General features: G+C 47.6%; 1 protein-coding gene across 1 annotated transcript; it reads right to left on the bottom strand.

Moving 5' to 3' along the window:
- Positions 1–1,512: 1,512 nt before the first annotated feature.
- Positions 1,513–9,224, bottom strand: LOC142923219 (uncharacterized). The gene is made up of 3 exons (XM_076064146.1): positions 9,150–9,224; positions 5,255–5,524; positions 1,513–2,345 (listed from the first exon to the last, which is right to left on the bottom strand). The coding sequence occupies exons 2-3, from the start codon at positions 5,517–5,519 to the stop codon at positions 1,966–1,968; spliced, it is 645 nt and encodes a 214-aa protein (XP_075920261.1). The 5' UTR covers positions 5,520–5,524; positions 9,150–9,224; the 3' UTR covers positions 1,513–1,965.
- Between the last annotated feature and the right edge of the window lie 2,789 nt (positions 9,225–12,013).

Raw genomic sequence — 12,013 nt, 5'->3', positions numbered from 1 at the left:
ATAAAAAGACTCACCGCCACCACGTATTTATCACCTGGGTGGGTGAGTGGGTGCGCGGGTGAGTGAATGGGTGAATGAGTGGGTGGGTGGGTGAGTGGGTGGGTGGGTGAGTGGGTGGGTGAGTGGGCAGGTGAGTGTGTGAGTGAGTGGGTGGGTGAATGGGTGAGTGGTTGAGAGAGTGGGTGGATGAGTGGATAGGTGAGTGGGTGAGATAATGGATGGGTGAGAGAGTGGGTAGTTGAGTGAATGGGTGGGTGCATGGGTGGGTGTATGAGTGAGAGGGTGTGTGAGTGGGTGGGTGAGTTGGTGGGTAAGGGGGTGAACAGGTGAGTGAGTGGGTGGGTGGGCGAGCGAATAATGGTGTTACAGTTTGCATATCTTCATGGTCCCGGCGGCGTCTATGACGATAAGGTTAGATTCGTGTACAGTGATGGACAGGAAGTTCCCATTGGGCATTGGCTCAGTCCACTCCGTTTCATTCACAGCCCTGCGAGAAGAACAGAGACACCATAGACTCAGCATTGCACCATAGACTCAGCACTGCACACCCATAAACTCAGCACTGCCACCCATAGATTCAGCACTGCCACCCATGAGACTCAAAACTGCTACCCATAGACTCAACATTGCCACCCATAGACTCAACACTGCTACCCATAGACTCAATATTGCCACCCATAGACTCAACACTGCTACCCATAGACTCAACATTGCCACCCATAGACTCAACACTGCTACCCATAGACTCAACACCGCTACCCATAGACTGAACACTGCTACCCATAGACTCAACACTGCTACCCATAGGCTCAACACTGCTACCCATAGGCTCAACACTGCTACCCATAGACTCAACACTGCCACCCATAGACTCAACAATGCCACCCATAAACTCAACACTGCCACGCATAGACTCGGCACTGCCACCCATAGACTCAACACTGCCATCCATAGAGTTAACATTGCTAACCATAGAATCACCACTGCCACCCATATGTAGGGGTGTTGTGGGAAGGTAACACACACAGTGTGGGAAGGTGACACACGGCCACACCTTGGTGGCTACAACCACGTCCGCTATAGCGCCGCCCTCAGTGATGTATGGGTATAAAGGGCGGGGAGCCAGAGAGCTCGGGGCAGTGTGTTGGGGCCAAGAATGAAGAACCAGTGAAGAAGGAAGGCCGGCTAGATAGACCCTGGGACTTCACTGACTGCAGTCATTTTAAGGGCCGGCAGGGTAAGCCAGTGGTGCGGCCCCAGAGCCTCAGAGCCGGAGCCCTTTTAAGGGTCGGTCTGGTTGGTGGGGTGCCGTGATCTGTGCTTGACCAGGGCCAGATCAGATAGCCTCCTCTAGCGCCTGTAGCTGGAGGAACTGGGAGCACAGGAGTTAGGCTACATAGCCGAGGGCGTGTCCCAGCGTGTATACGGGTGAAGGGGACGTTACCCCTTCCAGTGCAACCCTTGTTAAGTTAAATAAACAGTGCTTCCTCTACTCCACCGTCTCCGTGTCCCGTGAACCCACTACACATACACTCAGCACTGCCACCTATGTGACTCAACACTGCTACCCATAGAGTCAGCGCTGCCACACAAGACTCAGCACTGCCACCCATAGAGTCAGCACTGACACCCATAGACTCAGCACTGCCACCCATAGCATAGACTCAGCACTGTCACCCATGAGACTCAACACTGCCACCCATAGACTCAACACTGCCACCCTAAGACTCAACACTGCCACCCATACACTCAACACTGCCACCCATAGACTCAACACTGCCCATAGATTAAACACTGCACCATAGACTTAAAAATACCCATAGACTCAGCACTGCTCATAGATTCAGCACTGAGACCCATACGCTCAACACTGCACCATAGAATTAACAGCACTGCCCATAGACTCAACACTGCATCATAGACTCAGCACTGAGACCCATAGACTCAACATTGTCACCCATAGACTTAACAACACAACTCCAACCTGTGGTAGAGGAGCCCATTCATTCCATGGAGGTAGACTCCACCCGCAGAGTCCACCTCTATTTTCTTGGGCAAAGCCGGAGCGTTCGTACCGCTCGCCCTGACCCACGTCGTGTTGGCGCAGTCAACGTTGGGCTTACGCCACAGCCGGAATGAGGAGTCGCAGGCCCAACATTCGTTGGGCGAGCAGCCTACGGCGTAGACGTCGGCGAAGATTTTCAGGAGACTTATCGACGTCGTCAACCAGGACGGGCGCTTGCCGGGTGCAGACGCCCTGGCGCAGACGACGCTCCAATAACCGCTCATGTGGCCGGTGGCGTAGATGTAGCCCGGGGCTCCGCCCGTGAATGACTGTGCGCCGTCTGCACGCACCCGTTCATATATATACATTTGTTTAGAAAATTATATATAGGGTGTACATCATGGGACCTCCTTTGCCAGTACCAAAATATGATAATAGGTTTTTCCCCTTTTTTCTGGCAACAAAACAGCTGTGTTAAGATGTCAAAAGACCAAAACTGAAACCTTTTACAAGGAATCACGTCTGCATTAACCACAATAATTGTGGTCAGAATGCAAACACCGTTTGAGACGAGGCTCAAAAGAAAGCTGTCTCTGGTGTGGACCAATCAGTTTCAAGGACAATGCATATATTAGAGTATTTTTTTTGCATTCTGACCACACGCATTGTGGTTAATGCAGACATGGTTCCTTGTAAAAGGTTTCAGTTTGGTTTTTTAACAACATAACACCTGTTTTGTTGCCAGAAAAAGTGGAAAAACGTATTTTCATATGTATAGGGTGGTTAATATGTTAAGAAAGTTTTTGTACGTACTGAAGTGCGGTAGAATATTACCCCAGGAACGTAACCTCCCCCATCAACATTTCTTCCTTTGGAAAAGTGGGTTTAACTTAGCGCTGCTTCACTTAAATTCACATTTCCAGGTTCACATACAAGTTGCAGCTCTGCATGTCCATTGCTGTACTCCAACTGCACGCATTCATTAATGTGTGTATATATAGGGTGTGGTTCAATGTATGTACACAAATATAAAAAAAACATTCGATCATAAATTTCCCACGGAATGTAACCTGCCTAATTAACATTGTTTCCTAATGGGAAGTGGGTTTGCACTTAGTGTGGCATCACTTGAAGTCATACATCTATAAAGGGTGGTTCGTATATAGTGTGGCCTAAAGTCAGGACGCATAGAACTCTATGCATCTCTATTAATTCCATGAGTCTCTATGGATCTCTATTCATCTCTAAGAGTCTCTATGCATGTCTATAGGCTTCTATGTATCTCTTTGAGTGTTTATGTATATCTATGCATCTGAATGTATCTCTATTTATCTCTATGAGTCTCTGAGGATCTTTATGGGTCTCTGAGTATTCATATCGGTCTCTCTATGGGTCTCTGTGTTGATCTGTGTATCTCTATGGGTCTCTGCATCTCAATATGTCTCTATGTATCTCTATTTGTCGCGACGTATCTCTATTAATCTATAAGAGTATAAATGTACCGTTACGTGTCTGTGTATATATCTATCAACGTGCATGTAGCTCTATCAGTCTATGGGTCTTATGTAGCTCTATGGGTCTCAATGTGTTAATGAGTATGTTGATACAGCCAGGCTAACCAAATAAACACGGAACTTAACTCCCACACTAACAATAGCAGTGGGATGTTTCGACGCAGATAGAATATCATTGGTACAGCTGTGTTCATTCAATTAAGTGTGAGCGGGCGGGTAAGTGAGTGAGTGGGTGGGTGAGTGGGTGAGTGAGTAGGTGAGTGACTGAGTGGGTGCGTGAGTGAATGGGTTAATAAGTGGGTGGGTGGGTGGGTGAGTGGATGTGTAGGTGAGTGACTGAGTGGGTGAGTGAGTGAATGGGTTAATGAGTGAGTGGGTGGGTGAGTGGATGAGTAGGTGAGTGACTGAGTGGGTGAGTGAGTGAATGGGTTAATGAGTGAGTGGTGAGTGGGTGGGTGAGTGGATGAGTGAGTGAGTGAGTGGATGAGTGAGTGAGTGAGTGATTGGATGAGTGAGTGAGTCGGTGGGTGAATGGGTGAATGGGTGGATGAGTGGTTAAGTGAGTGGTTGGGTGAGTGGGTAGGTGGGTGAGTAGGGGAGTGACTGAGTGGGTGAGTGAGTGAATGGGTTAATGGGTGAGTGGGTGGGTGAGTGGATGAGTGAGTGATTGGATAAATTAGTGAGTGAGTGGATAAGTGAGTGAGTGAGTGGATGATGAGTGAGTGGATACGTGAGTGAGTGAGTAGGTGAGTGACTGAGTGGGTGAGTGAGTGAATGGGTTAATGAGTGAGTGAGTGGATGAGTGAAGGAGTGGATGAGTGGATAAGTGAGTGAGTGAGTGGATAAGTGAGTGAGTGAGTAGGTGAGTGAGTGGATGGGTGGGTGAGTGAGAAAGTGGATGAGTGAGTGATTGGATTAGTGAGTGAGTGGGTGAATGGGTGGATGAGTGGATGGATGAGTGGTTAAGTGAGCGGTTGGGTGAGCGGTTGGGTGAGTGGGTAGGTGGGTGAGTAGGTGGGTGAGTAGGGGAGTGACTGACTGAGTGGGTGAGTGAGTGAATAGGTGAATGGGGGAGTGGATGAGTGAGTGGATGAGTGAGAGAGTGAGTGGATAAGTGAGTGAGTGGGTGATTGAGTGTGTGGGTGAATGGGTGAGTGGGTGGGTGAGTGGATAAGTGAGTGAGTGAGAGGGTGAGTTGGTGGTTGGATTAATGGGTGAGTGAGTGGGTGGGTGAATGGGTGGATACGTGGATGGATGCATGGTTAGGTGAGTGGTTGGGTGAGCGGGTGGGTGGGTGAGTGGATGGGTGGGTGAGTGACTGAGTGGGTGAGTCGGTGAGTGAGTGAATGCGTGAATGGCTGAGTGGCTGGGTGGGAGGGTGAGTGGATGAGTGAGTGGATGAGTGAGTGAGTGAGTGGATGGGTGGGTGGTTTAGTTGATGGGTGGGTGAGTAGGTGAGTGACTGACTGGGTGAGTGAGTGAATTAGTGATTGGGTGGCTGGGCGAGTGGATGAGTGAGTGTGTGAGTGGATGAGTCAGTGGATGAGCGAGTGAGTGAGTGAGTGTGTGGGTGAGGGTGAGTAGGTGAGTGAGTGGGTGATTGATTGGGTAGATGAATGGGTGAGTGGGTGGTTGAGTGTGTGGGTGAATGAGTGGGCGTATTACTTTAAAATAATATGCTTGCAGTAGTGGTACTAATAATAGTAGCAGCGGCAGATGCAAATCATCATCTTACACATCACGTGGTACCACGCGTATCCGTGGTAGTAGTACACGTTCCCGTTGTCGGTTTTCGCCCACGCGTAGAGGTCTCCGCTCGACGTTGCGGCACCCCGACCTCGGCCTCCGGTCGATATCCGATCAAACATCGCCCCCATCGATCGCCAAGAGCAACCGGACCAGATGCTGACGTCTCTTTTGCTCCCAACGCCGATGAGGATCCCTCCGGGGGACGCCGAAACGTCCTTGAACTTGTTGCTGAATGGAGTGGAGCAGACCATGGTGGCTGTGGGGAGACAAAGATGGGTGGGATGGTGGGTGAGTGAGTGCGTGAGTGGGTTGGTGGGTGAGTGAATGGGTGAGTGGGTGGATGGATGAGTGGTTAAGCGAGCGGTTGGGTTAGTGTGTGAGTGGGTGAGTCAGTGGGTGGGTGAGTGGGTGGATGAGTGGGTAGCACCTTCAACTCCATCACCAACCCCACCATCGCCACCACCATCATCATCGTCACTACCACGACCAGCACACTCACCATCAACCTCTGTTGTTAAGATGAAGAGAGATCCCACCATCATCATCACCACCACCACCATCGCCACCATCATCACGACCTCAAGATGATGTTCCAGAGGGGGCTAGAGAGCTGAGTGATGGGAATGCTATCGATGTTCTAGAAGGGCTAGAGAATCTCCAGACTTATATAGATGCTTACAGTGCATGGGAATATGTTAACTGATTCCGTTCATACTGAGTAAATATTAACAATTGAACTGTGTCCAATAGCGCACGTACACATAGACATTTGAACCTACACACACACGTACGTATACAAACAAAGACAAATATCCCTCGTATTGCCTTAACAGACTAAGGGGTTAAGTGCTGTTAGCGAGTAGCAGCTGCCTCTGAAGGCTACCGGAACTCTGGCAAACAGAGGGGGTAGGTGGCCAGCACCACGCCCGTCCGGCCGCCTTTGTCTTCCCAGTGGCGATGTTTACTACACCACCACTGCACGGAGGGGGTGGGGTACTCAATTTAGGCTGAGTCGACTTAGGGGAGGCCCGGTACAGATTCAGATAACACTGTGTATAAAAAAATGTGATCCTCGGTAGTAAGTGTTATTTCCTAATGGGTTATGCCTCAAAATAATAGAAAATGGCTATTATTTCCCACAAATTTAGCTTTTGTGACTAGGACAGTGATAATTTAAAATGTACATATTTTCAATGAGAAAATGGGCAAATTTGTGTCTTTTTGTTCACATAAAGTCGGAAAACAACATATTAATCAAAATTATCATGTATTTATACTAAAATAATACAAAAAAATACTACACTATGTATTAGACACCAAGGCGCACTACCGCAGGCGGGACTGGACACGAAGGGCCGAGTTCTATGTGGGTAGGAGCAATCTCGACAAAACTACTCACTTCTAAATCTTTTGTAGTCATTTTCTATACTTTTTAGGCATAAGCAATTACGAAATTACACTTACTACCCAGGACCAAAAATTGTGTTACATAGTGCAATCATCAACGCCGGCGTTGGCTGTGATCGGGAATCGAAGTCGCCGGATTCGTAGCGCGGTGCAACGCTAACCGCTACCGCACCACTGCTCCCCACGGTGAGTATGGTGAGTACCGTGGGTATGGTGATTACCGTGTGTATGGGGAGTACCGTGTGTATGGAGAGTACCGTGAGAGGTGAGTATGGTGAGTACCGTGGGAATGGTGAGTACCGTGAGTATGGTGAGTACCGTGGGAATGGTGAGTACCGTGAGTATGGTGAGTACCGTGGGAATGGTGAGTACCGTGAGTATTGTGAGTACCGTGGGAATGGTGAGTACCGTGAGTATGGTGAGTACCATGGGAATGGTGAGTACAGTGAGAGGTGAGTATGGTAAGTACCACTGGTATGGTGAGTTTTGTGAGTGGTGAGTACCGTGGGTATACACTACACTAATATGCACTACACTATATACTTCACTACTATGCACTTGACTATACACTACGCTACTATACACTACACTATTACACACTACACTACTATGCACTTCACTACTATACACTACACTATGCACTACAATACACTACGCTACTATACACCACACTTTTTGCCAGACATGGAACCCACAACACAAGCAACACAAGCAGTCAAAATGCAAACATTTTGACTGCTTGTGTTGTGGTTATTGCAAACATGATGCCTTGAATACAGGTGTCAGTTTTTGTGCCAGTTAAAAGGGTCAAACCTATTACTATATCTTGTTACTGGCAAAGGAGGTCTCATAATGTAAATGCTCATCCCGAGCCCTCAATACTCTGATAGTGCGCTGTTTTTGAGTTGTACGCCTTTTGGCGTCATCTGGTCGAACACCAGTGGAGACTAGGCTCTAAGAAAAGCCGTCTCGGGTGTGGACCAATCAAATTCAAGGACAGTGCATATTATTATCAGAGTTGTCTCTTTTGTTTGCATTTTGACTGCTTGTGTTGTGGTTATTGCAAACATGATGCCTTGAATAAAGGTGTCAGTTTTTGTGCCAGTTAAAAGGGTAAAACCTATTACTATATCTTGTTACTGGCAAAGGAGGTCTTATAACCATAAGACAATTTAGATTAAAGTTATCAGGTTAACTCTGTACTACACAAACAAACATGGCTAAACCAAAATGTTTTCAAAATCACCAAAATAAAGCTATAAAAATGTTTTAACCGTGATCATAGGAACTTTGATTCAAATTTAACAATAAACGATACACATAACATGTACGACCAAACTTTGCAGCCATAGCTGGCTGCATGAGTCACTCTGAATTGAGTCACTGAAAGAAATTCAACAGGCATACAGTAGCACGTTTGGCTATGTACGGTGCGAAAGATGTTCAAGATACATACAGTAGCATGCTTGGCTATGTACGGGTGCCACAAATGTTCAACATACATACAGCAGCACTGCTGGTTATGTAGGGTGTGGAAGAAGTTCAATGTACACACATTGGCACGTTTGGCTATGTAGGGTGCGAAAGAATTTCAACAGGCATCCAGTAGCACGGTTGGCTATGTAGGGTGCAGAAGAAGTTCAACAGGCATCCAGTAGCACGGTTGGCTATGTAGGGTGCAGAAGAAGTTCAACAGGCATCCAGTAGACACGGTTGGCTATGTAGGGTGCGAAAGAAGTTCAACAGGCATCCAGTAGACACGGTTGGCTATGTACGATGCAGAAGAAGTTCAACAGGCATCCGGTAGCACGGTTGGCTATGTAGGGTGCAAAAGAAGTTCAGCGTACACAGATTGGCACTGTTGGTTACGTACGATGCGAAAGAAGTTCAACAGGCATAGTACAGAAACAGAGATGAGGGGTGTCAGTGATACTCAGCGGGTTGCGTACCGTGAAGCGCCACTTGCATTTCACGGTTCGTGAGTTCAAACCCAAAAAGTGGAAGTTTTTTCTAATTGGATTAATTAATATTAGAAAAGTTGCCTTTGTGAAATGTTGTGGGGGTTGACGCCCACCTCCCCGCTCCCCGTGAGCCGGCGGGCGCGACGTCCACCCCCTCCACTCCAACCCTTCCTCCATGGCCACTTCTCGCCGGGCCCCCGCCGATTGGGTGATCGCCCCCCCAACCTCGCACCAGCGCCCTCTCTGAGTGACATGGCTAAGTGGCTGGCTCACCAACGCCCGAAGTTATCCCACACACTGCCCACGTTCACTACGACTAATGCGGAGGTGGCTGCGTGCACGCGCGTGCCCGTGCAGGCGCACGTTGCCCACCACGGCTAGCGCTAAAAATAGCCGCATGAATATGCGCACGCCCCTCTCCCCTCCTCGTGGCTAAGCCCTATTCCGCGTGACCGCAATGCTAAGTAAGGTAAACTGAAAAGAAACTGCAGCTGTGTGAATATGCACACCTACCCTCCGGTGGGTGGATCAGTCTTAATCCGCTGTGCAAACAGCTGCCACACGAAAAGAAGGAGATGACCTGCGGGGGGGGGGGGGGGACCATGGGTGCACGTCTCGCCATCAAGGCTATCGTTGCTACGTAAACACACTGCGTAAAATGCGCTGTGCAAACAAACACGCACGCGAGCTGTCAGCGATCGTTTATGATTGAATACGCGCTGCTCGTGGAGTGTCTGCCCTCGAGGCCCTATCTCCTTGTGCTGTGAGTGTCTCATTGCCGTTAGCCCGGTGAGCTTCGTCGTGCCCATACAATTTTAAGACAATTCACGGGGCCCGCAATGCAATTTGGCCTTGCATTGGGAAACCATGAGACATCCCCGCCAGGGGCCTCTCGGGTAAAAACCCATGGTACCAGGTGACCCCCCCCCCCCCCCCCCCACGAGCCCCTACGTGGGTGCATGTGTGTGTTTCAACACTTCACGTGGCCTCAAGGTGCACATGGCCTGGCACAAGTGTCGTGGTGACGTCACCGCCACTTAGTGGCGAATGGCGGTTGTGGTTGTTGTTGTTGTTAGTGGGGGTGTGCGTGCGTTCGTGGGGAGGGGGGCAAGGAGATGGCGGCGCCGTCGGAGTTGCTCCATTGCTGTGGCACCACAACGAATGTTAAAGCACGCGGGGCGCCAATTTGGGCCAATTTGAGCGCTCATGATGTGTGGCTGAGCCATTGCCCTCAGCAAATCAGCGACGCCTATTTATTAGCTGTTTAGACCTCGTGACTGGCTTTGTTTACATTCTGTTTTTTTGGTTAGCCAGTGGAAACAGCTGATTTTCACGTATTTTTCAATTCGTAAGTGATTTGTTTACAGTTCGTTTTCATGGAACGGATTAAAAACGTAAAAGTAGGGAACTACTATACTCATTGTTTTTTCGGTAAAGTCACGTATGTGGAAATAAAAGAAAATTTAAATAAATAAAATAAAATTAGATTTAAATAAATCACGACGTTTCAAACGCGCAACACAAGCGGTCATCATCAGGTGGAAATGGGGTAAAACACATATCAAGGGAACACAGAGGGACTCCAAGCACATAGCTCATAAAGAACGGCAAACTGCACGGAGGCAAATACAGAAAGAAGATGGGAGACGAGAACTCAACAAACCTTAGAAACATGTGATGCAAACCAGTCAGCCAACAACACAGTTAGACACTAACCTTGTTGACCACGTACTTCAAAAGACTGCTAAATCTTTTGTTCTCATCCTCTGGGCTGAACATACGAACGGAAACAGAGGGTTGACTAAATGAGTTCCACTATGCTGTAAAATAAATTCGAACTTATTGTATATGCGATGCTTTAAGAATATATATATTTAAGGAGGGCCACGGTGGCGAGATGTTATCTCCGTCGCCTGATACACAGAAGGTCAGAGATTCAACCCTGACACCTGCTGCTGTATATTTGGATTTTGCGTCTCTCTCTATCTCCATAGTTGAGATTTTTCTCCGGGTCCTCGACTTGCAAATCAATATCACGCGTTTAGAGAATTTGCCTGCTCTAAATTCCCAAGTGATGAGCCACTTTGTTGAGCTATCATTTATGGCCAAGCCAATTATATAAAAGAGCTACATCACTTAGTGGGGCCTGACCTGGTAAAATAAAAAATAAAAGTTAAATTTTAGTATGATGTGGGCATGATACGGGCACAGAATAGGTGGCAGGTGGTTCCAGAGCCACAACATTCACATACCGGGATGTCAAGCGTTAGCTAAATACAGAAACACCGTTGACTGCATACTTATTAACTCTTGATGGAAAACTCTGCCAAATCGCAGAGCGTCTGCAGCCTGGAGTTTGATGCAGACCACCGCTAATTTATCGCAACCAGCTTAAACGATTGTCCAACAAGAGGCCTCCTTCAGATGCTGCCGCTGCTCCTTCTGCAGGGCCCCTCCGAAACGCCCTCCCTCTCCTCCCTCCCACCTTTGTTTATGAAACGTCTTTGCGATCTAGCCCACAACAGCTTAATAATATAATATTGGTAGCGGAAGCCTAAGACGTGTTGAATCAAAGTACTATCGTGCACACGCAAATGGGTGGATTGTTTAAAGCTTACCAATGCACATTCGTCCTTGAAAGTGTTTAATCAGCAGTACGGATCCTGTATGGGTATCTTCCAGAACAAAACACTACTTGCGATTTTGCAATTAATGCTTTTTTTGCTCTGGCGTGTTCTTTAAACGTTTGTACACCACTTTCATACGTTTTATTTTTTTCACAATTCGGTAAGCCCCTAATAGCAACATATTTTGCTGAAGCTTCGTCCCTGTAGGATCATATTTACAAGGGTCGTCGTGTTACAGACAGACAAGCAGAAAGGACTTATGCATTACTCCCTTCAACGTCAGTTGGAGAAAGTTTAATCGAAACAACATTTTTTTTAATCAGGTAAGGCCCACTGTGTTACGTAATAATATGCCAACCAAAGAGCAACAGTTAGATTAGAGTATGGGGAGACAATATTTGACATTGGGAAAGGAGTAAGACAGGGCTGTATACTGTCTCCTTACCTATCCAATTTGTACAGCGAGCGTATTTTGTGAGAGGCAGGCCTAGATTCCATTGAAGCACGCGTGAAGATTAGAGACAGAAGAATAAACAACTTAAGAGATGCTGATGATACTACCCTACTATCATATAGCAAACCTAAAATTATGACCCTTGGTGAATGTTAAAGACAAAGATAATGGCGATGGAACAACTAAACTCATTTTAGTCTGGAAAATGCATCAAAAGTTGCGAAGAACTTTGTCGTCCTGTGCTTTGACTTCTGAAGACGGAGGTAGCCAGATCTCGGTAGAATAGCCATGTCACA

This window comes from Petromyzon marinus, unplaced genomic scaffold (assembly GCF_048934315.1).
Source record: "Petromyzon marinus isolate PM22_M1 ecotype Great Lakes invasive population unplaced genomic scaffold, UKy_Petmar_22M1.pri1.0 PM_Scaffold_34, whole genome shotgun sequence".
Classification (NCBI taxonomy): domain Eukaryota; kingdom Metazoa; phylum Chordata; class Hyperoartia; order Petromyzontiformes; family Petromyzontidae; genus Petromyzon; species Petromyzon marinus.
Note: the sequence above shows the minus strand (reverse complement) of the source record. Positions and strands in the feature narration are given on the sequence as shown.